Source organism: Mauremys mutica, chromosome 7 (assembly GCF_020497125.1).
Source record: "Mauremys mutica isolate MM-2020 ecotype Southern chromosome 7, ASM2049712v1, whole genome shotgun sequence".
NCBI classification, from domain to species: domain Eukaryota; kingdom Metazoa; phylum Chordata; order Testudines; family Geoemydidae; genus Mauremys; species Mauremys mutica.
Genome location: NC_059078.1, coordinates 88,716,768 through 88,744,216, shown reverse-complemented (window position 1 = coordinate 88,744,216; position 27,449 = coordinate 88,716,768). Strand labels below are relative to the sequence as shown.

Genomic DNA, 27,449 nt, shown 5'->3' with positions numbered 1-27,449 from the left:
GGACTTGGGTGGGTGGGATCTGGCAGCTGTGAGGGACCAATCAGATGTGGATGCAGGGGAGGGACCATTTGGGAAGCAAACCAATCGGGGCTCTTTCTGAGCAGCATCGTCTGCTCACAAAAAACTCGGACATTGCCTCTTATTTGAAAAATCTGCCTAGACAGAGGGTAGAGGATCTAAAAAGAGGCAATGTCTGGGGAAAGCTGGATGTAGGGTAACCCTAGTATGAGAACAGAGAAATCCTTGGGGGTTATGGAGGTAGCCATGTGCCAGATATTCTTACAAATAACTGCTTAGTGTCTTCACTTTTAAGAAAGCCAGAGAATGCTACACTGAAATCTCAGCAGAGCACTTTTATTCTTGGTTTTAAGTTCATACACTGTTTTCCTCTTCTTTTTTCATCAACCACAAGAACTACAGGCCACAGACACATTCCTGAGAATTGTTTCGTCCATAGCCATGACTGGAGGAGAAACCATATTAGACATTTTCAGATCTCGTGATGCCCCTGGTATTACAGGAATCTATTCTAATTGTACACAGAAACAGTAAAATAATCCACCCTTTTGGGTAAGTGGAGAGAGGAAGTATGTGGCTGTAGACATTATAAACTGTTAGAACTGGCAGAATAATATGTCGGAGATTTGAATTTTGAGAGAGTCTTTGACATTCCCTTCATATCCACCTCAGAAGGATATAGCTTAACCAATTGCCAACTGTGAAGCTCTTTGAGGTCCTTGGGTGGAAGGTACAATAGCAGTGCTAGATGCTATTGTAGGCTGAACATCTGACATCTATATAGTGTAGAATAGAGGAATGTCAGGATATGAGGGAAGAGAGTGGAATCTTGCTTCCCAGGCATCAATTCAGGCCCCGAGGGTTCAGATTGTAGGGAATTTCCCTATACCATACACCCCTTGTGAGCAGGGTGCGCTGCCATCACATTGTTCCCAGCTCCTGCCAGGAATTCTTTCAGCTTATCTTGGAAGAAAGAAATGTTGCTCTGCTCCTCTTCTGAATCGCAGCACTTAGGGAAGTGAAAGTGATGAGGAAGACTCGCCCAGAGCCAGCGTTGGCACTGCACAGCATTCCAGCAAGAGAGAGGTTTTATCGCCTGGACTTCTAGTCACTGGAAAGAGACAAAGTGTTGGCAAGGCCATTATTTTAATAGGGGTATTTTGTCTCTGCGTCATTTCTGGTACATAAAGAGAAACCATAAATACTAGTTTGTACAAAGAAGGCAAAGAATGAAACTCAGCAAAACATTCAGGCTAATGATTAACTTGTGTATTTCTACAGTTTATTTCCCTCTCCCCCCCACTCCCCCCAAAATGATTTGCTTTTCCTCAGTGTAAACACGGGCTTTTAGTATGTTCTCCCAAACTGACAAAACTCTCTTCTCATGCAAATGTTTCTGTGTCTTTTGCATTTCTGATTACAAAGGCAAATATTCAGCACTCCAACAGTCCGCCCTTCCAGTGTGGCTTGTTGTTTAGCCCTTGCAAGCTGGTGCCCGTGGCTGGAAAATCCTATGTGGTGTGGTGATATATCTAATTGTAACAACTTTTCATAGCAATAGGCATGTAGAGTAATGCAAAGTTCCTGGTAGCTTGAGTCCACTGTAAAGAAACAGTCCTGTTTAAAGGAATCACTTTTTTTATACCTCATACTGAAACACAGACAAAAATAGTGAGGCCCGTTGAAACAAATGTTAGGTAAAATAATAACTTTATTATAAAGACTAAATTGCTGGGAGGAAACTCATGCATTGGCTTATTACCACTATTTTAAAAAGGGTTAAATATAGCAGCAGCCAGGGTTGGATTAAGGCAGTTCAGGGCTCTAGGCACTCTGACACAGGGCTCCCAGCAGCCCCACTTTATCCTGGGCCGTGGTCTTGTCTCGCATTTGGACTGACAGTGGCAGAGGTCCCCTTTTCTTCAAGAGAGGCAAGGACAATGGCATGGGCCCCCCAGTATTTACCCCAGTAGTAGAGCATATCCACTTGGATGGATGAGGCCTGCTGCACTGTTACCCTGCCATACACACAGTGTGCTGTTCTGGTGGGCCCATTAGGGTGGTGGGTGTTAACTTCAACACCCCATTGAGATGAATGGGGCAGTTCTTTCTCTCAGAAACTCTCTCTGGTTGCCTGCAGACTCAGGTAGACAGCGCTGCGTCACCTACACTTGGTCACATTTTCATGGTTTTCTTCACAACCATGAGAGGTGGAAACTCGCTTCTTAGTGAAAGCTGAGATTCTGATGTAATCGTGTGACTCTAGAGCAGGGGCTCTATGCATGGACCTGTAATGCTATGCTCAGTTCAGCCCTGTATTAGCAGCTATTTGGGTAGGAGAGGTTCCGAGTGCAAACCATTCCAATGAACTAGTGCACAGCAGGTTGTTCCATTTCTAGAGTGCCAGTTCAGGTTTGTGCCAAAATTCCTTAGTTACTTTAAGTTCACATGGCTTCACACCCCAGGAGTTTTTCCTTTCGACTTTCAAGTTCATTCAAAGTCAAATTGGCAATGACAACACTCAAATGGAAACAAGAATTCTAGGTAAGCTCTGTTCATTGCATATGCATTTTTGAGGGTTGGTTTGACTAAGACCTGTCAGGTGACCAGCTCTCTTGCTTTGAAACCAAAATGATGCCTCGACATTCCGAATTTAAAAATCTGTGCCAGTCCAAAGATTGCAAAAGGCTTTACTTTGAGCTTTGATGAATGATGTGTTAATCAAAAAAGTTCAGCGTAAAACTGCAGGGCCTGTTTCCATTTTCAACCCCAGCCCTAGCTGAATTTTGCATAAATTCAGGGCCCAGTGTGGTAGTTTCAAATGGCTCTTAAATCCTTTCTTTTGCAGGTTTTTTTTCTTGTAAATGTCAAAGGTAATGAGTACATTCAGGGTATGTCTACACTGCAATTAGACTCCCATGTCTGGTCCACACCAGTTGATGTAGGCTTCCTGTGCTCAGGCTAAGGGGCTGTTTAATTGTGGTGTAGATATTTGGGGTCAGGCTACAGCCTGAGCTCTGGGACTCTCCCACCTTGCAAGGTCCTAGAGACCAGGATGCAGCCTGAGCCCCGAGTGTCTACACTGCAGTAAAACAGCTCTTTAGCCTGAGCCCCACAGGCCTGAGTCAGCTGGGATGGGCCAGCCGTGGGTTTTTAATTGCAGTATAGACAAATACTTAAAAGACAGAAGAGGTACATTTTCATGGCTTTTAAAATATTTCCTCCCTACTCTTCATAGCAATCCCTTGGAAATTTGAAATCAAAATCTCTGTCCTGACTAAGAACTCCCCTATTGTATCTGCACACATTGGTAGAGCCCCACAAATCTGCAGATAGCCATGTTTGCGGATTGAATGCGGGTACACACGTTGTAACTGCGCAGGGCTCTACGCATTGACTGCTTATTGTTAGTTGAGTAGTGGGTGGCTGGTTGCTCCCACTTCTTTGGGAATGGTGTGTGTGTGTGTGTGTGTGTGTGTGTGTGTGTGTGTGTGTGTGTGTGTTAAAGAGCTCATTGCGGTGTTTGGAGTGTGGGACAGCTCTGAGGCCTCTTACTATGCTTGGTCTGCTTTCACAATGAGGCTTGTAGCAAACTGGGAGAGGGAGGGCAAGATGCATGTGCATTCTGATCTCCTCATTGTGTAGGGGCTGGTCTACACCACGGGGGGAAATCGATCTAAGATACGCAACTTCAGCTACGTGAATAACGTAGCTGAAGTCGAAGTATCTTAGATCGAATTACCTACCGTCCTCACGGCGCGGGATCGACGTCCGCAGCTCCCCATGTCGACTCCGCTACCACCATTCGCGTTGGTGGAGTTCCGGAGTTGACAGGAGCTCATTCGGGGATCGATATATTGCGTCTAGATGAGATGCGATATATTGATCCCTGAGAAATCGATTGCTACCCGCCGATACGGCAGGTAGTGAAGACGTAGCCTAGGTGTTGTAGGTAGAGCTGGTCTGAAAAACTGCAAACAGTTTTGTGTTTAATGTTTTTTGTCCTCCTTTTTGTTGAAATTGTGAAAGATTCTGAAAGATTTCAATCAGTTCTTGTCCCAAGTGCAGGAGTCCTGCTAATCCTGGTTTTGCTGTGTTTGGGGCAGCAAGTCTAAGAACAAAACTGTTTTCAGAGTGGCTTTGTAATTAAGCTAAAAGACATTAAGACTTGCTCTGCTCTGTTACTCTGGTGTAAATGACTTTGGTTTCTGTTATGGTAGCTTACAAATAATTAAAAATACATTACATGTGTCTGACGAAGTGGGTATTCACCCACGAAAGCTTATGCTCCAATATATCTGTTAGTCTTTAAGGTGCTGCAGGACTCATTGTTGCTTTTTACAGATCCAGACTAACATGGCTACCCCTCTGATACTTTACAAATAATTGTTCACCAAAAAATAAGAGATCTCAGTTTTTGTGGGAGACTTTTATAAAGCATGCTGAGTTCTTATGTGCTCCCTATTGCCACTCTTCAACACTTCTCTGAAAACTGTATAAAAATGATTTTATTAATAAACCCAGTTGGGAGGGAAATTAAATGCTCCTGGTCAGAATGGGTGTGAGCTGGAGAGCAAGGAGGCAGAAGAGTTCCTTTGGGCTTGCCATGTTGCCCCATGTGGTCTGGAAGGTTAGAGCAAATATCAGCTGTACTTTCAGAAACTGTTGAACATGGTTTGACCCTTCTTTGAAGTTGTAGCCTTTCCTGACAACTACGGTCAGCCGAGGCAAATGTCCTAGGGAAGACGAGGTGTTTGGAAAGACGAGGTGTTTGGGTGGAATAGTCATTACGTTCCCCATGGCCTTAATGGTGCTGGGATCAGGATACTGGACTAGATGGACTGCTGGCCGGATCTATTATGGCAATTCCAGTGTTTCATTGACAGGAATCTGGTTATTAAATCAGAATATTATAGCGCTCTTGAGGTGTCACTGTTGGAGCATAATTTTGGGGGGAATGGTACATGGAGAGAATCTGTTTCCTATAATATTAGACATGGGCCCCAGCTACAGTTGCATTCCCGATCAAAGCTGTCCCCGAGTTCAAGAGTGTCTGAATCTATGGTTTTGATTCAGTACACTGCAAAGAGGGAGGGAGGGTCCAGGTGTAAAATCAGAGTCTGGATTAAAACCTTTTCAGAGTCTGGAAGTGTCCAGATGCAGGGTTTGCAGTCCAATTCTAGAGTATGTATGTATTAGTTATAAAAGAAGAAGAAAGTCCCTAGAAAATGGCAAGTTCCGCAGTCAAGTTCAGAATATTTATAGATAACAAAACTGAGTCTATAATGGGGGAGGGGGGAACCTATTTTCTCTCCTCTCTCTTACCCCCGCCTATCCTTTTTTCTTTTTGATGACCTACAACAGAAGTGTATGCCTGTTTTGGGAGCTGTTTCTTGGCTATCCCCTCTCAGCACAGATAACATAAACACTTCCCTATTATGGTGGTTTTCTCCAGAGTTGTTCATGGCCACACAAGATGCCACTGTCAAGATGCACGGCCTTGATAGTGACTAGAAAGTACTAGATCTTCCCTTATTATAACCTCTTCTCCCTCCGGGTAGAGTTTTTTGTATGTTCTGTGCGTACATATGCACTTGTGTGGTGGTGAGCAGAATTAAAATAATTTATATTTCTTCCTTGATTTTCACTGTGCATTCAATGTGGTTTTAAAGAACATTTCAAAATCTGTCAATTTTTTTTTCAGGCAATTAATTGTTGTTCACTGCTGTGGTTGCTTTAAAAAAATACTCCTTTGGAGATTTGCAGTGAAATACCAAGATTTCTAGGGCTGGAATGGAGAGACATTTATAAGGCCGGAAGGGACCATTGTGATAATCTATTTTGATCCCCTGCATAATGCAGGGCATAGGACTTCCCTGAATTAATTCCTGTTTTGGAAAAACATCAAAGATCTGCTCTTTCAATCTTGATTCAAAACAGTAGCACCCTCCCCGTACACTTGCAAGTATAGGGCATTCAGTATTCCTCGGGGTCAGGGGGACCCTGCACCCAGAACATGCATATTTGCAGTGAAGATGGCAAAGTTGTCTGGGCATGTTGGATAATTGTAGTCCATTGAGTTGTGTTTGCTATTTGAAAAGCTCCGCTGAATCTGAATGAAACAAAATTTTGCAGAAAACAATTCTGGCTAAATGCTTTTCTCCTGCTGAAGTCTTTGAACTTTTAAAACCAGCTGAGGGCTGCTACAAATTTTGAAATCCTTTTGATGTAAAATTTTTCTCATTATGTTAATGTGGGAGAGGTAGAGGCCAAGACAGTGAAGGATCAAATTCTACTTCTACTATAGACCCCATTTTTATTTTTTCAGTTGCCCAATACTTTCTCAAACAAACTTGGCATGGACTTTAGCATCCTTGGACTCTTCCCAGGATTGACTTGTTCATCAATAAAATCAAGGTATTCATAAAGTGAGTGTGCGCGTGTGCACATGTAACCCCTCTGCTAGGCTGAAATGATAGCAGCAAGGGCCAGGTTCAATACATAGGGGTCCCTTCCCCACCACATAATGCAAACCAGCTCGAGCCCCCACCCAGTGACCTGGGAAAATCTTACATACACCCCTGGGCGCCTCAATGAGGCAATACTTCCCCTCTCGCAAGCACAGACTCTTGGTGTAGCAGAAAAGGTTTAATCACATAAGATAAACAACAAGCATTAAATTTGGAAAATACCTCAACTAGAGTTCATAGGTCAAACCGTGAGCAAAGACCCACCCCAGCAAATTGGGCCGTGTCCTTCTCTCTGGGCCCTTGAGTCCAGCAACCCCCCAAATCACCCACAGTCCCACAATTCAAAAGTCTCTGTCCCGGGTCAGTGTAGCCCCAGAGTTCAAGAGTCTCTTTGCAGAGGTCCCCCTCCCCAGCCTAGGTAGAAAGGGGCACCTTACGTGGTTTGGGGCCAACTGCCCTGCCTCTTCGTGGGGTTCTGCTTCCACTAGTCGTCCCCGCAAACAGCTCAGCTCCGCTTGCTCTGTGGGCTGCTCCACTCTGCCAGCTGCTCTGGTCCACCAGCTGGCCTGTGATCCGCTCCAGCCATCCTCACGAGCTGCTCCGCTCCACTCACCCAGTGGCTGCATAAACTGCTCCACTCCGCTCTGCCAGTATTGCTTCAGGCTCCCCCACTCATTAGCACAGTGCTCTCAGCTCAGCAAGTCCAGCTCTTCAGTGATTTCAGCTCCACTCATTAGCACAGTGCTCTCAGCTCAGCAAGTCCAGGTCTTCAGTGATTTCAGCTCTTAGTGATTCCAGCTCATAGTAGGGGAGCCCCAGTACAAGTAAATTCAGCTCAGTAACCTGCATCTAGATTCTTAAGGGAATCAAAAATTAACTCTGACATTCCACAGTGGAGAGAGGCATAGGTGGAACTGGTGCTTCTGGCTCACATAAGGAGCCTATACGACCAAGTACAGATATCTGTCCCCAGCCTCTCTCTCTCAACTGGGCTTTGGAACCCATGTCCCTTGTCTAGCAAGTGCTGTTTAATTGATAATGAAACCCTCTATCATAAGACAGTTTTGTAGTTCCTCATTTACTTAATCGGGCTGACAACATTTTATTGCTCCTGCCCCAATAACAACGAAACTGGGGCTCCCACAGCTGTGAAAATACCGCACAGCAGTCTGGGATGGTTATGTTAAGTGGGGGTGGGTGTGCCAATGCAAATAACTGAATTGCTAATGCGAATACTTGAGACTTCTTTCTGCACTCCCCATAATCTACCACCAGAGGTCAGGGTAGAGCTCATCCTGACTCTGCTTACACACATATATACACTCCCCCCTAAAATTGTGTGTATTTCAATTTCTTAATCAGTTTTTTTTTCAAGTTAGTTTGTTTCCATGTAGATGTGATAGGATATTAGGTTTCTTATGGCTTCGAACATTGAGGGCACACATGCATAGCAGACTGCACTGCTAGGCCTGAGGTGAGATCACTAGTTGTTGCTGTTGAGATGATGAAGTTCCAGAAGATTATTTCAATCAAAGAATAATCACCAGGAGCCAAGGTTTCTCAGAAATAATGTATCTGTATGCAACTACCTTTAGTAATAAGGAGCAAGAGAGAAGAATAGGGGGAAAAACTGCTACCGAAAGTAGAATAGTCTCTAAATAGGACATTTTCCCAAAGTTTTCTGTGAAGTGTCAGCATCTGTTTAAGGGCATCGTGTTTCCCCAGGGGGACCTTTTCTGTAAATGCTCCCAGTGTCCATGTGCATAGATTTAAGTGGTTTTGGTTTCTTCCAGTCTGGTTGATATGTAGAGAGGGCTTGCTGCTTTCAGCTGTCTTCCAGAGGTTTTGCCATGTTGGTCCCAGGATATCAGAGAGGAAAGGTGGGTGAGGTAATATCTTTTATTGGATCAACTTCTGATGGTGAAAGAGTCAAGCTTTCAAGCGGCGCACAGCTCTTCTTCAGGTCTGGGGGAAGTACTCAGAGGGTACATCTGCACTGAGATAAAACACCCACAACACTGAGTCTTATAGCCCAGGTCAGCTGACTTGGGATGCAGGGCTGTTTCATTGCTGTGTAGACTTCTGGACTCTGGGTGGGAGGGTCTCAGAGCTCGGGCACACAGCACACTTTCAGAAGACAAGCCTCGACACTAAAAATTATGGTCGTAATACAGACACCAGATTTATGTCTTATTACAATAGTCTGTAACCCACTAACTCCCCCTTTTTGTCCATGACTGCAGAGGTATTAAAAGGCCACTTCATCTTGAATGGTCTCTTAAAATATGTGTTAACTGCTTATGCTAAAAATTCTGTTCCATCTTGTATTTAGCTACGATGCTCCTGAGGCTAAGGGCTTGTCTACACTTGAAATGCTCTGTTGGCGTAGTGTAGACCCTATATGCCAGTGGGAGGGGTTCTCCCTTCGCCATAGGTAATCCACCTCCCTGAGTCCTGGTCTACACTACAAAGTTAGGTGGACATAAGCCACTTTGCGTCGACATAGTTGTCTGTGTCTGCACTTACATTTGTCTTCCATTGATGTAAGCATCCTGTTATACCAACCTCCTCGAGAGTTGAGCTGCACTGAGCCATGGTTGATGTACTGTGAGTGTAGACACGGCGTTGCTTATGTCAACCTTAACAGTCCTCCAGCAGCTGGCCCACAATGCTAGACACTGACTGCTCTGGTCTCAGTTGTGAACTCCATTGCTCAGGGATCACAGAGCCCAGAAGGTTCCCCTACTCTCTAAAGCCCCACAGATTTTTGATATGCCTTTTCCTGATTACCCAGCTTGGTGAGCAAACCTAGCAGCTCTCCATTGTTGTGCACAAGTGCCCAGCTGACCATGCTGGCTACATGCTCCAGATGTGCTGTGGCTTGGAGTAGATGAGAGATACTGGATCTCCTGGGCCTGTGGGAAGAAGAGGCTGTGCAAGCACAGCTATGGACCAGCTGTAGAAACATTGATATCCAAGAATAGATTTCATGGGGGATGCAAGAGAAGAGGTAGGACAGGGACCAGCAGCAGGGCCAGGTGAAGTGAAGGGAGGCCAACAGTCAATCTGGTGCTGAGCTGCAGACCTGTTGCATTTACAAAGAGCTGCATACCGTACTTGGCGGTGACCCCACAACCACCCTGCATATCTCCCTGGAGCTTCCAAGGAGCCCAAGCCACAGGCCCTTGGCCTGAAAAGAGAGGACGAGGAGAAGGATGGGGGGGACATGTGACTGAGGGGTCCAGCTAAGCCCCTTGCCAGGAGCTGTTTGAGACTCCACCACAGACAAGTCAGTCCTGACAGTGGAGCACAGATGAACCCAGTGCAGGGAAGGATTCTTGGGAAGTGTAAATGTATTTCCCATTACAGTGATGGCAACTTAACAAGACACAGCTATCAACTTTGCATTAGTTTACTCGTACTGGAAGTGGACGAGAGGTGTGGACGAGAGGTGGTAGTGTTATCTGCTTTTCATTCCTCTGTAGATTCAGGTGGGGAAGGGCATGTGGAGCAGTTTGTTTACATACACAGAGATGTCCCTTGGATCCTCCTGAGAGATCTCAATGAAACTTTCATGGAGGTACTCTGCAGTCCTCTCTTGAAGGTTTCTAGTGATGGCAGCCTTATTTCTTCCTCCGCAGTAGGACACTTTACTTAGGCAGGCAGTATACGGGCACGGGTATCTTCGGGACGCCGGCAGCAGCTGTGCTCTCTCTGCCTTTGTTACCCTCAGGAGTGAGAGAGCAGCTAAAATCACCACTCCCTGTGGAAAATAGTGCCAGTATTCAATGCCATTGACCTATATTCATAGTTTCATGCAACCGAGCTATTCCCTCCTCATTTCCCTCCTCCCCCCCATGGTTCATACTCACCATTGCTGGTGCCGTGAGTGGCGCCAGGCACAAGGGCTCTGAAGCAGAGGCATCAATAAGCACGTCTTGTTTAAAACATTAGGGGGGCAAAGGAAGGCAGTTCAGAACCTTAAGTTTTGCTTGCCGTTTTGACTGTACCAACAACAATAGTACCTCCTGTGTATTGTATCTGCAGCTGTTGCCGTTGCAGCCTGGAGGGGTTCCCCCTTCCACAGCTGCAGAGTGTCTGAGCCAGATAAAGAGGAGAAAGAAGAGGACTCGGGGTGACATGTTCAAGGGGATCCTGCAAGCCACTGCTGCATCAGACTGTGAGCACAGGGCCTCAAGGGTGAACATTGTAGACAGCCTGGCGAAGGAAGGAGTGGAGACGAAAAGCACCAGGACAAAATGGGGCTTCTCTAGCAGCAAATACAGATGCTGCAGACTCTTGTGAACGTACAGATTTAACAATCCCAGGCTCACCTCCCTTTGCAGTCCATGAAGAACTCCATTGCGGCACCTCCCTATGCCCCCTTCAGCATTCCATGTGGCATCAGGGGCCACATCCCTATCCCTACCCCTACCACTCCGCCCGTGGGACATTAAGGACAACTACAGCTTCACACACACTGACCTTGCATCCGACGAAGTGGGTATTCACCCACGAAAGCTCATGCTCCAAAACTTCTGTTAGTCTATAAGGTGCCACAGGACTCTTTGCTGCTTTTACAGATCCAGACTAACATGGCTACCCCTCTGATACTTGACCTGTGAAAGCCATTGCAGCTGTATGTGTAGCTAAAATGCATATGAATGTTCTTGCCTTTTGATAAATTCTGGTACATTTAAAAACCTAAAATCAATAGATTTACTTTTAAATTGCACAGATTTTTCTTTTCACTGGTTTGTTACTGAATAAAATTCTATTATTTGAAACATAATTTGTCATTATTAGTTCACATTATATACTGCAGAGTGCCTAGCAGTTCTGAAAGCACCCACATACTTGTTACTGTGCAGTGTCACACAACTCATAGGATCAGTGACAAACACACACAGTGTAGTAATCATAAATGTACAGCAAGTGCCGCAGAATTAATAGGCACATTGACAGTATTATATTAATACATGTACACCAAGAACCACACAATTCCTAACAGGCCCTGAAACAGCAGGGCTAGGCAGAGCATGTTACACCACAATGCATTACTGTAGCTCACAATTAAAGTGCTCCTTCAGCACCTCCCTGAGCTGTATACTTTGTGTCTGGCTCTTCAAACTCAGCAGACATCCACTCCGTTTCCACCCCGGCAGCAGCTTTACCCCCATTGCTACGCAGATATTACGCAGGACACAGCAGGCAGCTATAACCATTGGGATATTTTTTTTCCCACTGAGATCCAATCTTGAGTGAACAATGCCAGCATCCTTTTGATCTACCAAAAGCACATTCAGCTGTCAGTCTGCACCTGCTGAGCTGGTAGTTGAATCTTTCCTTGCTGCTGCTCAGGTGGCTAGCGTATGGCCTCCTGAGCTGGGGGAGCAAGGCATAGGCTGAGGCCCCCAGGATCACTGCTGGCATTTCAGCATTGTCAGTGGTGATCCACCGGTCAACAAATAAAAGTCCCTGCTTGGAGCTTTCTGAAAAGTCCTGTGTTCTTAAAGATGTGAGCATCACGTCCCTTCCCTGACCAGCCCACAGTGATGTCGGTGAAGCGTCCACGTTGATCCACAACCATAGAAAAGTAGCCCTTTCTGTTGATGTTGTCTGTGGCAAGGGGGTTTGCTGCCAAAAGGGGGATAAATGTGCCATCTGTTACTTCGCAGTTTGGGAACCCCACTGCTGCAAATCCATCCCCTGTGTCCTGCACATCGCTGAGAGTCACAGTCCTGCGTAGCAAGAGGCAATTAATGGCCCTGCACACTTGCATGACAACAGCCTTGACAGTGGAGTTTCCAACTCCAAACTGATTTCCCACTTCTTAGTGTATGTGCAACATGTCTCAGGTGGCATGTGACCAGGATTCATCACCGAATTTGGTCCACTGGTTGGATCATTAGCTTCCCTGACCCGTGCTGGATACTGAAGGGGAGTGCGACGTGAACATTGATCCATGTCCCCCATTTCCCACTAGCTGGTAGCAATCTGGCATTGCAAGTTTCCACAGTGCGATTGCCACTTACTTCTCCACTGTCAGTGCAGCTCTCGTTTTGGTGTTTTTGCGCTGGACGTCGGGGTGAGCTCAGCACACGGATCCAGGAATGTGGCCTTGTGCATCCAAAAGTTCTGCAGCTTGTCATCCCAAGCTTGCATTATGATGCAATGCCACCAGTCAGTGCTTGTTTCTCAGGCCCAGAAGTGGTGCTCCACCATCTGCAGCTGCAACCTTGAATTGGTTCTTGCTATGTCCCACAGCAATCTGCCCTCCAAGAAATCATCATGTTCCCTGCTGATTTGGTTATTCTTGCAGCTCTACAAATACTGGAGGGTCAATGTGTCCTATGCTTACAATGCTTATGACAATAATGGAGCCTGCACAGCTCTGCATACTTCTGTCAGAGATGGCGAATAGCAAGGAGGGACATACGGGTTCATGGGATTTTTAAAAAAGGTGTGAAAAATTTGGGATATAGATGACGTTATGGGATGGAGACAGTGGCACACTGGGAATTTAACCTTTTGCTCCCAGTCACCCCTGCATGACTCATTTTGGACCCACCAAGCATTGCCAAAACTTCCCAAAAGACAGTGTGCTGGCCGATGGCAGGTTGCACACTGGTACCATGGTGCACTGCATTGTGCATCGATGAGTATGCTCAGCGCCAACACTAGGAGACAAGTATGCATACGCACAAGCGATATACTAATTACGGCAGCTTAATGCTGACGTAAACTTGCGATGACCAAAATTTGTAGTGTAGACAAGGCCTGAGAGGCAATAGCTAGGTTGATAGAAGAATTCTTCCATTGACCTAGTGTTGTCTATACTGGGGGGTAAGTTGGCTTAACTGCGTCGGTCAGGGATGTGGATTTTTCACACACCTGAGAGACATAACTGTGCTGATGTAAATTTTCAGTGTAGACTAGCCTTATGTTTCCACTAGAAATGCTGCAGCAGCAGTGTTTCAGTATAGATACTCTCTAGACTTGTGACAGTTAATCCACCTCCCTGAGAGGCAGTAGCAAGGTCGATGGAAGAATTCTTCATCGACCTAGCGCTGTGTACATGGGGGGTTAGGTCGGCTTAATAGGTCATTCAGGGAACCTAGCTTTATAGTGTAGACCTGGCCTGAATACCTTTCCAGACCTGAAGAAGAGCTCTGTGTAGCACAGAAGCTTGTCTCTTTCACCAACAGAAGTTGGTCCAATAAAAGATTTTTCCCTCATTCCCATTGCCTTTCCCAGAGGTTTTGTAAGTTGTTTTGGGGCTCACAGCCATACAGAAAATTCTCTGCCACCAGAAAGGAAATCTCCACAATAAACTTATTCAGTCTCAAGCCAACCTCCTGTATTGAAAGTTATTCATCTTCGGACTGTTGACACTTGTCTGCTAGCATAAAGATATTGTCCTGTTGCTCTCTTTACTTAGCTTAGCACCCACTAGCAGCCAAGCTCCCCCCTAGTGCCTCCCCCCGCTGGCAGCCCCACTAATCAACTCCTCTTCCTCCCTAGTGCACCTTCTGCTTGCCGTGATCAGCTGTTCCACGGCGTGCAGGAGGCACTGGGAAGGAGGGGGAGGAGCGGGGATGGCGCGCTTGAGGGAGGGGGTAGAACTGGGTGGGAAGGGGTGGGGGTTTTGGGGGAAGGGGTCAGATGGCAGCTGAGTGTGGGGTTGAGCTCCCCTGTGTGAATTGTTTCAAAAACAAGAAAACAAACAAACAGAGCTTGCTTAGTTGAAACAAAAAAATTGTTAATTTTGTCACATCTGTGTTAATTCATAAGGGCGGATTGCAGAATGCAGTAGAAGACCCATCAGAACTCACCCCTCAGTCACAAACAGTCCTTTTTCTTTCAACATCTGAAGGAAGAGACAGTTGAGGTTTTTGTGGTCCGGAAGTTGTCTTGCTTTAAGAAACGATTTCTTATCACTAAGTGCTCAAGTTCTCTTGATGTATCACTACTTCCTTCTAAGTGATCAGGAATTAGAAAAATATCTTAACATTGTGACTTACGATAGTATAGTTCTAAAGCTGTACACTAGCTTCATGTGCATCCAAACAGATTTGTTCTTAGAATTGTTTATCTGCAGTGTAAAAAAGAAAAAAAAAAGAAAAAAAAGCTGCTTGTAGGATTTTTTTTTTCATTTAAAGTCAGGGTGTTAAATACAACAGGAAAGAGTGACATTTCAAACTAGAGGTTGGAGAAAGATACTGAGCATCAGGAGTCCAGGGGTCTATTCCTTTCTCCGCCACTAAATTGCTGTATGACCATAGGCAGGTCACTTCACCTCTCTGCCTCAGTTTGCCCATTTGCAACCCTGGGAGGTATTTAATTCACTGAGATTTGTAAAGAGTTTGGAGTTCCCCGATTTAAAGATGCTGTGTACACCAAATGAGTATTACTGTATACTTCTGGGTCTAAAACCTGGACAAGCTTCCCTTCAAGTCTAAGATGTAAACTACCAGGGTGGATTTCCTGATGTGATCTCTTCTGCAATGCCATGTTATTAGTCAAAACTGTAACTCTGTTCAATTCTTTCTGTATTGTTTTTGATGAGTGTGAGTCCTCTAGAATTCATCTCACTTCCTCTCCATCCGGAACCTGGCTTATACTTTTCTTCTATCTTCCATGCTGAGACCTCCAGTTACAACAGTCTTTTTTTTTCCGTTCGCTTGACAAGATCTGGGCATAGCCCCCTCCAGTGCCCATCAGTGACGGTCGACTTATTATTCTAAAGGGGTCAAGTGATGCAAGATGCTCTTAGCTGGTGCCAATTCAGGGGAGGATCCTCCTGCTTAACTGTTTGCTTTTGTCTGGATTTTAGAGTGTTGGTCTTGTGAAGTAGGACAAATGGAGTTTCATAAGAGCACTAAATTGATGCAGTGTCAGAGCTCTGAACTGGATTTGATTCTTTGTACTATTCATTGGGGGGGCGTCTTTGCTACAAACTCAAGAAGGAATCTTTGGCCAAAGCAGAGCTTGAGGGAGAGGAGGAGGTAGGTTCTGCCACACATTTTTTTCTATAGAGGTTGAATTACAGAGATGCTTTTATAGTGAAGGAGGGAAATCCCCGATGATAGTGGCTGTCTAGTAGCCAGCTGCTGGGTGCATGACTGCAAACATCCGTCTTGTCTGGGTTCTGCTGCGTGGAAGGAAGCCAGCTGTGTGGAGCAGCTGGAACTTGTCACCAGCAGCATGTTTTCCTGTAGACTCGAGTGAGAGGGCTACAGGCGACTAAAGGGAAGCATTGCCATTCCACTAAACCTCCAATGTTGCTCAAAATATTTCTCCCAGCTCAGTAGCTACAACAGCTTCATTCCGCAGCAGGTAACTTACTGTAATTGTTTCACTCTTCTGTTCAGAGCAATGTTGCATGGTAAATTCTTTCCATCGTGCCTAGTCCTCATTTCAGTGTATCCCAACTTGTTGTTGCAGATCGTTCCTTGTCTTGTGCCTTCTTAGGGTCTGATCCTGCTCCTTCTGAAGTCCTTGACAAAACTCCTATTGATTCAGTGGTGCAGGATCAGTCCCTGGGATTGTTTCCTTTCTTGTTTCAAAGGCTTGGATCTGACTGTGTTTAATTGCAGTGTTGCTTGGTGGTGGTTTCTTTATTTTTTTTATTTTGGTATGTTGTGGAGAAACATTACTAGATGATGATGATGATTATTATTTATTTCTTGTAGCATGCCTAAGTGGTATTTTACAAACATTGGAAGGCTGAATGCACCTCAGCAGCAGTGTTGGAAACAATCCATGGATACAACTGCTGCACATGAGCCTGTGTTTAAAGGCGCCTGAGATGCCGGCACACGGCTGCTATATTTTCAGTACACACAAATCTCCCAGTGATTAGCAATGATGGGAAGGTAAAAGGAAATGCTAATATTTTACCAAACTCTAATTAAACTTTTGTGCATTTTCTTTAATCTGTCAAGATTGCCTGTGGGGCAAGTCCAGGGGAGGAGAATGTGCATGGCTGGACAGGCTGGGTTGGATTAGTAGAGGCCTTCTGAACAGGCTTTGACGAATCGGAGGATATGCACTACTTGCCTGGAGGCTGCCAGTAAGTCTGCAAAGCAGCCACTAGGCAATTCCATTAATGATGAGAACAGGAGCGTAAGCAATAAAAATCTGCCTCGTCCCCACCCTCCTTGAAGAGAGCAATGCCCCGTGAATGCGAGCAGTCAACTAGCTTGATGTCATCTTCCTACTCCACACATATTCCAAATGTAGGCTGGAGCAAGAAAAATTGGCATTCCTTGAGCGGAATGGAATAATCCCTAAGTCAAACAACAGTTGCACAATGTTTGCTCCAGATATACATCAAGATTTCCCAAAGAGACCAGAATTAATCATGAAGTAGTTAATCAAAACACCACCTGTTATTTAAGCACCAAATCCATGTAAACAGCAGCCAAGACCACTTCAGATTACTTAACCACAGTATCCAGAGTAGACAGTATTTATATTTGCATAATGCTTAGTCACTAGCATCTACAAAGTCACAAATGCCAGGTGTAATCAGGGAAGCTGGGGTAGCAGTTGACCCAATCTGTTAGCAGGTGTTGAAATCCTTTAGGGAATGGCTGACAGACTTCTGCTGATTTATTGTGGTAGGTTTGGCTTGTTAATGCCATCCTGAATGTAAGTGAGATGGGAGTGGTTATAGAATAGAGGAACCTAGGATTTGAGACAGAGGAGTCTATAGGGAAGCCTTACGAACAGCCAAGTTTATAAATAAAGGTAAACCCCAGGGAGGGGAAAGTTGGCATGAAATGAAATCCATATAGACTCTCTCCGGAACAGCTAGGGAGCTGCACCTGCTTATGCCTTAGTTTACTTCTCTCTCTCTATTCCATGCAGAACATGGGGCCTTCAACATTGCCTCCCATCTTTGACAGTTTCTTGCTGCTGTCTTAGCTTCTTGTTGTCATTTGGTAGCATTCAGTTCCACTTCTGTTGTGCGCTTCCATCTACCTCATCACCTCTTGGCCTGTGGATTCCAGTCCAGTGCCTGCATAATTATGTTATTTGGGTCTGTCTTCCATGTATGTCCTAGCCTTCTCCATTTTTGTTCTGTAATTTCCAGTCTTATCTGTTTTGTTTTCCTCCAGAGTTCCTTTTTTCGTGATCCCCCGCCCCTCCCGACCATCTGATATTGAGAATTTGTCTAAGGCAGTTGTTATGAAAACATGGAGTCTGGGTAGTAAGGTCTTAATAAGTCTCCGCGTTTCATATAGTAAGACTGACGTTTACAATGGTGTTAAATATTCAAAGTTCAGTTTGGAGGACAAATTTTGTTTCTCCAGATTGGCTTTAGAGTTAGGCAGGCATGTCTGGCTTTCACTATTCTGGATTTAATGCCTTCGTCTGTTCCTCCTGTTGTACTTACAATGCTGCCAAGATGGGAAATATCTGACCTCTTAGGTGTCAGTCCTAGAAAGTGTTGTTGGTGTTTCTTGTTGTGTGCTAATTCTCATGATTTTAGTTTCTCAGTCAGTCTTGATTTTCAACCCTACTAATTGTGCATAGGCCTGGATATATTTATTTTGGCTTGCATGTCTCTGTGGGTATAGGATAGCAAGTTGATGTCATTCGCTAAGTTAAGGTCTTCTAACTTCTATGTGAAAGTCCATTGTATGCAACTTGGTTGTTCTGTGGTCTTTCTCATTACCAGGTCTGCTATCAGTAAAATGATTGTGTGTGACATAAGATATCCTTGTTTGACACCATTTAGTAACCTGGAATGGCTTAGTCACTTCACTGTTGTATATTACTTGGCATGTTATATTTTTATAGATGCTCTGAATGATGTTCACAAATTTCTGTTCTAAACTGTTTTATTCACTGTATCAAAAGTTTTTTGGAAACCTATAAAATTCATGTAAAGTTGTGATTGCCATTCGATCAACAGTTCTGTGATGATACGTAGTTTTATTTGATCTATACATGATTTCTCCTGTCTGAACCCTACCTGTTCTTGTCATAACCTTAAACCTACTGCTTTCTTTATTCTGTCTAGAATGATGCATGTAAAAACCTTACTTGGAATAGACAGCAATTGAGTATCCTTAAGTTTTTGAACTGACTGATATCTCCTTTCTTTTCGTTATATGACCCTTTTCCAACTCCTTTAGCATGTCTTCTTTTGTAAGATGACCATCAAAATGTCTATTGTTCTTTTCATGTCTGCCTTAGGAACCTCTGTTGGGATCTTATCTGAACCTGGTGCCTTTCCACATTTTAATCATGCTTATACCAAGGGGAAAATAGTGTTCCTTGCCTTTAACTTTCACTGTCTTGAATTTGGATGAGAGACTGCTATATCCCTGACATTTTATTTACTGTCAGAAGTGAAAGTCATGCTGGCTGAAGTATTAGGCATGAAAATAAATGCTTGATTGGGGCTGGGGAGGCAGAATGGAGTTCTTAGCTCCAGGGAAACTAAGTCAGATGGAGGCTTAAAATGTCTTTACTAAAAAGGCAACATTACCTAACTACAGGTGAGAAAGGTGTTTCAATTTATATCAGCCACAATCAATATTCAGTGAACTCAGTCACGTTTTTTAAAAAACCTGAACATTTGTTAGGAAGCATAATTACCATATTAGCGAGGCATCTTACAATAAAGAAACAAGGGCAGAAATTTTAATCAAACTTGGAAATGAGGTGAGAGGCTTAGAAAAAAAGTCACTTGGACATTCAAAATAAATATTTATTAATAAAAACTACAAGGAATCTGGTTTATTATTATATTTATTAATATTTACTCTTTAAAGCATCTTCAGTCTGGGGCAGGGACCTTGTCTGTAGAGTAATTAACACACTGTTTGGCATTGTACAAATAAACAATAATGCTAATCTTCCTTCTCAGAGGCAGAAGACACTGCGAGTACTTTGTGCTTTTTGCTACTGGGAAAGCCTCATATCATGTAATGGTGCCACCTGCTGGCTGATATGGGTGACATAAATTTAGATGTTGAAGAATATATGACAGTGGATCCTTGGTAGTTATTGTCCTATTCTGTTCACCTCACCCTCCCTCCCCCAAATCTTAAAGCAAAATGTCCTTCTGGTAGGTTCTCTTGGTAGAATGGAGTTTAAAGGTGCATATTTTTCCCTCACCAGAGTGTCCCTATGTTAGCAGGTAGACTAAGGGAGTTCCCTATAACCCCTTCTAGCTAGGGGGATTCATAACAATATGAGTGAAGAGTTTTATATGAAGGGGGAGCAAATGAGAATCTCAGGAAGGGGCTGATTTGATCTGAAATGCACCTCTTCCCCCATCACAGTTCCCATAACTTAACCAGGTTGAGGTGGGGTGCAGTCATTCTGCTGGAGTATGGCCCGATGGCAGCAGTGTAGGATCGGTGCTTCCTAGTACTGAAAAGTAACCGTCCATGAGGAAATAAAAGGAAAAAATATAGGCATCCAACCTTTCTGTAAGACCCACTGCTAAAGCACAACTATCTTCAGAGCTAGAATGTTTCCCTTATGGTCTGAGAGCCAGTGACAGCCAGCAGGGAGCGACTGAAGCATTTGTCTCTGCTATTCCAGCCCGGTTCCTTAGCTGGAATACAATCTGAGCCTTTGCAGCACGTCCCTTGGATCCTCTACAGCTCTCCCTGCAGCTTCCTCATATCCCTTGAAATTAGTCTGAGAGGTCAGTATTTCTACCTAGGAAAAACTGTTTTCATTTTCCTCTTGCAAATTAATTTCCAGCCTCCATCACCATTAGTTCAGTTTCATGCTCTCTATTTAGTTATCACTGGAAAGATGCTCATGTGTGTTTGTCTGCTGTGTTACTCCCAAGTGGTGGCTGAACTCAGTTCATCCCATCCTTCCTTCCCCCGACTCCTTTGAACTATGTTTAAAAATTAGGTGAAAACCAAGAGGAGCAATGTGGCTGCTGGGACAACTGAACTGAATACTAAGGACTGAGTAAGAAGCCAGGCCCTGTTCTGCGTTGTATCCCTTTTTCTAAAGTTAAAAGGGTCTTGCTGTGAGGGAGATCTCTCGTTCCCCTCCAGAACTTTAGTGAGGACATCGGCAATATTTAGAGTGCCGTTCAATACGTCTACACTGCAATTAGACACCCATGACTGGCCTGTGCCAGCTGACTTGGGCTCCTGGGACTTGAGCTAAAGGACTGGTCTCTAGGACCCTGCAAGGCATGAAGGTCCCAGAGCTTGGGCCGCAGACCAGGCTGGAATGTCTACACTGCAATGAAACAGCCCCTTAGCCCGAGGCCCGTGAGCCCAAGTCAGCTGGCCTGGGCCAGCCACAGGTATCTAATTGCAATGTAGACATAACCTTTCATCAGTAGCTTTCAAAGCCCTGTGCAAAGGGGAAAGCAGATGGAGAAAGTGAGGCACACGGAAGCTGTGTTTTGCCCAAAGCCACTATAAGGGTACTTCTAAACAGTGAGTGACAGCCCAGGGCAGTGAGGCTTCAAACCTGAGTCGACTGACTTGGGCTTGCAGAGCTCATGCTACAAACAGCTGTGCAGATGTCACAACTCGGGCTCTGAAGCCCACGGACTTCCAGAAAGGGGGGCTGGGCTTCAGAGCCCTAGCTGCCATGACTACACAGATATTTTTAGTGCAGTAACACAAGCCCCTGCCTGCCCAAGCCTGTTGACCTAGGCTCTGAGACTCTCTGCCCTGGGTTGCAGTTCACTGTGTAGACGTACCCTCTCCAACTCAATGGCAGAGCGAGGCTTAGCTGTCTGCTGGGACAGCATGGGAGACTGCAGTGGCACATGCTTATGTATTCCTTGAACTGGAGGGACAGAGACCCCACGAGAGGGGAGTTCAGCCTACCTTTAAACAGCAAGATAGCTTAGCATTTATGACCATGTGTCCATATCCTGAAATGCCAGATTAATTCCATATATTCTTTGGAGGCCATTATTACTTCTTTGCAGTTTTATTTCATGTTTTGACACCTCCTGGGTTCAGTTTCATGTGGCTCACTCACCAATGAAACATAGGGATGTGTGTGTTTTGGTTGTCTGTCTGATGCCTGGTCAGGCTGATGTGCATCTGCTCGGGAGCGGCTGTAGTCCTGCAATAGGAGGGTTGGATTGAGGGATGGCCAGCCCCATGTTTGTTTGTGTGACCGGGGTGTTGGCTGTGAGAGCTGAAGGATATAACTGAGGTGCACTGTGGTGCAGAGTGGTGTGTGTGAACGGAGGTGGAATCTGCCCAAGCAGCTGCCCTCACTCTCTCTGGCTCTGCCCACGCTTTCATGAGCATTAAGACCAACCAATTATGTGTAACCTTTAAAGGGGGAAACATGGTCAACAATTGTCTGTGCAGTGTCAGATCTGAGCCTGTTTAAGTGCAGCATCTGGTAATTCTGCAGTGATGTTTGGTTGGCGTTAAGTCCTCTTTAGATCAGCCCTAATGTTTTGTCTCCTTGTTTCTCCTCCCTTTCCTACTGCCTGTTCTCCTGGCTGTTTTATGAAGCTGCCTGTGGATTATGGGTACAACTGCCAGCACAGCTCAGCAAACAGTCTCAGCAGCTACGTTTGAGAACGTTCACGGCAACGAGACCATGGAGGACCGCCACTCGCTTAGCATCCACTCCTGCCAGACGGTTGGCCTCCACAACAACAAAGCCAAGTCCATCATCACCAACAAGGTGGCGCCTGTTGTCATCACGTGAGTAGCTTCAGGCTGTAGTGTTTCTGTAAATCATGTAACCATCCGGAGTTTCCCTTCTGCTAACGTTCTAGGAACATTGCCTTACTGGTTTTGTTGAAGACTGGGAATTCTCCTCCTTTCATCCCCTCAACCTTCCCACCTCTCTGTGCTGAGAGAACAGACCTTCCCACAATTAATTTCCTGGGGAGAAGTAGTGAGTTCTACAGCCTCCCTCTGCCTCCTGCTTCCCCTGCAGGAACAGCCTTCAGGAGATCACGTTCCTCTTTCCCTCCCCTCTCCTGCATCCCCAGATGAGCAGACTATTTGGTGGGTGCAGGATTCAGGACCATCCTTTTCCCCGACTCCACTTTGTCCACCCTGTCCCATAGGAGCAATCTGACTCTGGCTTGTTGAAGCCTCTGCCAGTCATCTCTGTGCTGCCAGCAACTGTTCTGCCCCACAGCCTGTGTAGCATATCTGTGGTGGTGATTACCATGTATAGCACACAATTTAATTTTGGTCACATGATAAAATTTCAACCAGTGGTTGTAGTTATAGACAATAAATCTTACTAGAGGTTTACCAAGTGAATAGGATAGGGACGGGTGGCTTTTTTCACAGCATGTGTCCCTGAGCTTCAATCTCTTGACCTTCTTGGTCAATAAGCCCCATGCTGACTGGAGAAAAAGCCTTTGTCTTAAATGCTGTATGTTTTTGTGTGTGGCTTTCACAGCTACAACTGCAAAGAGGAATTTCAGATTCATGACGACCTGCTGAAGGCCAACTACACAGTGGGGCGGATTTCAGAGACCACGTCGGAACACTACCTTGTACAGGTAGAGGCTGCTAACCCTGTTCTGCCATGAGCATGCTTTGTCACAGTGTATCTAGAGCAAGCAAGTCATATTACCTGAGGCGAAAATTATACAGTGCATTTTATGAGCTAAGGGAAGGGTAACACAGCTGTGCAGATGCCATGGGATTCATTTCACAAACCCTGCAAGCATTGTTATTGGGGGCAGGGACTGAGGTTTCCTTAGAGGCTTTGGATCACCTAATTCAATCCCAGAAAGGGGTCCCTGGGGTTGTGGGGATGGAGGTGGGTAGCTGTTTGGGGATGGAGGAGGAAAGGGGGGAGAGAGAGAGAGAGGCAGCTGAGGTTAGTGTACTGTGTTATGTGAACAGTTTCACCCCAGGCAGCTTTGCAGTCTCTCTGAGCAGGCAGGCTGATGTTTACAAACATGTGGAAACCTTCATTTCTAGGCTGTGTTCATATGGGGTCTAAGCTTCATATGGGTATTTCACTCAGCTTTGAAATGGAATCAGACCTGCTGCTTCAGTGTATAAAGTAATCACCTTCAGGGGAAAGACCTGAAGACATTTTCCTTCATTGCACATTTGGCTAAGTGAATTCTGAAGTTGTTTTGCATTTCTTAGAATGAGCAGCCACTATGAGCTGGTAAGACGCTGTTTCTGCTTGCTGGTACTCTGCTTTCCCATTCTGCTATGTGCTTGTGATCAGGGATGATGGGGGTATGGGTATATTGAGCATATGTCTAGGAAGAGTTTCTTTTGAGTGAAGTGGTTGAAATACACTTCTTGGTCATCTCTTGCCCCTCTCCCTTCCTTGCCCCTCTCCTTCCTGCTCAGTTCTATGTAGATGCTTAGTTTTATACAAAATGCTTGTTGATTCACACTCAAATTGTTGTCTTTTCTCCACCACTTATTTTGCAGGGGAAATATTTTATGGTCAGAGATGTATACAGTAAATTAGATGTCTTGAACACTACAGGCAGTTGTGGAGCTCCAAATTTCCGACAGGCCAAAGGAGGGTACGAAGTGTTTGGAATGGGACAGCCCAGTCTGAATGGATTCAAGCAGGTGCTGCAGAAACTCCAGAACGATGGGCACAAGGTAGGGGCGTGTATGTGTGTGAGAGAGAAAACAAAATGCACAACTAGCTAGGTGATAAAAATTACAATGTTCCATATTACATGAGCTATTCACCTCTTAATGTGCATACATACTCCCATCCATCAGTGAGAATGGGAGTCACAAAATTTATTCCCAGGTCCAACTGAATCCTTGTAGAGTGAACTCAGATGCATTGAAAAGCTGTTTATAATGAAGTAGAATGTAATCCTCAAATGGTTTAAAAGCCCTGTGAAGTATGAATAACGATTTTGCCTAGAGCAGGGGTTCTCAAACAGGGGGTCGTAAGATGCTTACATGGGAGTGGCAAGTTGTCAGCTCCAGGGGGCTGACAGCCCCAAGTCCCCATTAAATTAAACCCCCTTGTTTTTAATTTATAAGGGGGGGGGGTTGCACTCAGAGGCTTGCTGTGTGAAAGGGGTCACCAGTATAAAAAGTTTGAAAACCATTGGCCTAGAGTGAAAAAAATGCATTGCTATGAGTTTTCCACTGTATTTCTTAATGTGGCTCTTGTGGAGAGGAGCGTGACAGGGTTCCCAGGGTGCAGTCTGGACTGTGGGGCCACTCACCGCAGGCTGGTGGGACAGAGGGCTATCCCTCACACTGTGATCCTGTTGGCAAGCTACAAACCTCTGTCAGGTACTGCACTTACACAGACATCCGCAGGCAGGGACACACCCAACTGAGTTACATCAATGCTTGTCCTGGCCACTCTTGAGTGTGAGTTAAACTGTTTGAGTTGTTTGGATGTAATGGCTCCTTTTAGAGTTCTGCAGCTCCTGATTTTCATTGACATATTGGGCCTGTGGTTAACTGTGGACAGTATGAAGTGAAAGGAGCTGTACAGTTTCCACAGGCTGCTGCTGTTGTGAGTACACTGTAGCTGTGAATTAAGTCAAAATATAAACAGCTCATTGCTGGTCAATTCTAGTTTTAGACAAAAGCCTGTTGGTGTGTGATATAACTACTTCCAGACAGCAGTGGGAGGGACCCAGGAACCTCACTCTGTGCACTGGTGGATGGGGAATCCTAGAAGTGTAAGGCTCCTGTGGAAGTTATTAGCTGCAGTCCCCCTGTGGAATATCCCAGCTGGTAGCATTAGCCTTGAAAGAAGCTGCTCTGCTCACTTGGACGTGGATGGAAGTAGAGTGATGCTCTGCTGGTGTTGCCTCTTACTGATTTATTTTTAATCCTTCTTATTCCCCTTTTCCTGAGATGGGTAGCTGAGAACCACTGTCCGTGGCAATGAGAGTGGCATGAAAGAGAAGGTTTGCCTTCTGCAATTCACACCAGTCATAAAATGGTTCTGCCTTAAGAGCTGTGACTGAAATAATTACCTACAAAAATAAGGCAGCCTTCCAAAATGTTATGCCCCTCACTCATCCAGGACAAATACTTGATGATGATGATGATCATCATCCTCATCATGGCACCAGGATGTAAGTAATGCAAATATTAGTGAATGTTCATGACACCTTTTTAAGGCTGTCATAAGCACATGTGGTGACAGGATTAAACCTCAAGGTCTTAAGTTCCTCCGAACACACAAAACAAATAATGAAAAATAACAATCATGTCTCTCTAATATCTTCCTTGCACTGTCCTTGTGTTGGACACGGAGACCTTCACTCCTTGAGCTTGACTGGGGAAAAAATTGCACAAAAGTCTCTATCTATCTAGGTTAGTATATCATGCCTGCCACTATATGCCTCACAAGCTTTTAAAAACCAGAATAACAGTCTCTCTAGTCTAGTCTCTCCCTCTAGCTGCTGAGTTCAGCTAGGCATTCATCAACCATTCACAAAGCTGGAGCGGTGGAGGATGTTGGCTGGCATGTACCTGTGTCTTTGCAGGAGTGCATCTTCTTCTGTGTTCGTGAGGAGCCTGTTCTATTTCTACGCATGGAAAATGACTTTGTGCCCTACACGCCAAGAGGAAAGGAGAACTTGCATGAAAACCTGCACAGCCTGCAGAGAGGGGTCAAAGTGGACAACATGGAGCTTGCAATTCGGAAAGAGGTGATTGGGAGCCATAAGGAAGCTGTTCCACTGTATGAAATAGCGGGGCCTGGGATGTCTGTCAGTTTTGGTTTGGGGACTGGGGTGAAATGAGGTGAGTTTTGGCAGAGGATGGGGACAATTGATTGGAACCATCTGATAATTCTGATACATTGTATTGTGGAGGAATTTTTCACTGTCCAGTGGGAAGTGACCCTTGTGAGGGGCCATGATTTTATATATAAACCCATATACATATAAAAATAATTTCTCAGCTTTACTTGGCGACTTTTAATGGCCAAGAAATAGAGGCTAAAACCTCACAGAATCTTACATTGCACTTTGTTCCTGACCTGAAGAATCCCTGCTCTGGGCCCTCACCCAGCTTTGCAAGTAAACCAAAGTCCTGACACACAAGCATCCATGCTATTCCACCTTCGAACACCTGCACAGCTCTGCCATTGGGTCTCCACCTAGACCTGCAGCTGCTCTCATGTCTGCTACTTCAGTTCGAGGTCTGCACACAATTTTACCAATCACCTCAGTCCTTATGTGCAACATCCTCCTTCCTGTTCCAGTCCTGAGCCTCTTGTGAGCAGGCACTGTCTGTTGTGCCAGATTGTGTAGCATGAACAAACTTCTAGTGACCAATATGTTGAGCCCAGTCAATTTGTATATTTCCTTTGTCTAAAACAGCACATGCTGTATATAAGAGCTGCGATTCCCATGTGCTGCTGTGTTGGTGGAGTTGAAAATGGGGATCAAACAGTAAAGCAGTTTGTTTTTAACATGGTTTTGTTGCATTTGTTTACTGAAGATACATGATTTTGCTCAGCTGAGTGAGAACACATACTACATCTATAATGACATTGAACACTTCAAAGATGAGCCACACTCCGTGACCATCCAGCGCGAAGAGGACATCCATGTGATGGAGGAGGTGTACAAGAGGCCTGTCTTCCTGCTGCCATTTTACAGGTAATCCACAGACACATACAACATTCCTTGCCTTTAAATCACCCACATAGTTTGGCAGCCTCTTCTTTTTCTTTTCTGCTCTTTCTTCTCTCTTCCTCTGCGTGTTTATTCAAAAGAGTTTTATTTATGCCATGCCAAGGGAACCAATCAAAAATTCAATCTTATCAATATTTTTCCTAAAGTCCCAGAACTGTAACATAGACCTGGTGTTCTCATAAATGTACTTCTGGGTCATGCTCCCAATCTTCCAGAAGTCACAGATTCTGTAGTTTCAACATGTATACTTGGACTCTGGTTAGAGGAAAGGAAGGAAGAGCCCTTCTGTCCAGCTGGAGAGCAACACTGATGGGAAGTTCTGTCCAGGCCACCCTATTGGAAGAATGGGAACTGTAATG

At 45.0% G+C, this 27,449-nt stretch overlaps 1 protein-coding gene across 4 annotated transcripts in view; it reads left to right on the top strand.

The window, feature by feature from the left end:
* The window catches only part of PALD1 (phosphatase domain containing paladin 1), a 193,957-nt gene that overhangs the window by 54,923 nt on the left and 111,585 nt on the right, over positions 1 to 27,449 (top strand). For 3 of the 4 annotated variants that reach the window (XM_045022700.1, XM_045022698.1, XM_045022699.1), the window contains exons 2-6: positions 21,971 to 22,165; positions 22,881 to 22,983; positions 23,882 to 24,061; positions 25,933 to 26,097; positions 26,894 to 27,054. In XM_045022700.1, coding sequence (XP_044878635.1) covers positions 21,984 to 22,165; positions 22,881 to 22,983; positions 23,882 to 24,061; positions 25,933 to 26,097; positions 26,894 to 27,054 — 791 coding nt within the window. In that variant the 5' untranslated portion in view covers positions 21,971 to 21,983. Of the gene's footprint in view, positions 1 to 20,089; positions 20,164 to 21,970; positions 22,166 to 22,880; positions 22,984 to 23,881; positions 24,062 to 25,932; positions 26,098 to 26,893; positions 27,055 to 27,449 lie in introns of those variants that run through there. The other variant, XM_045022701.1, reaches the window with a different exon arrangement.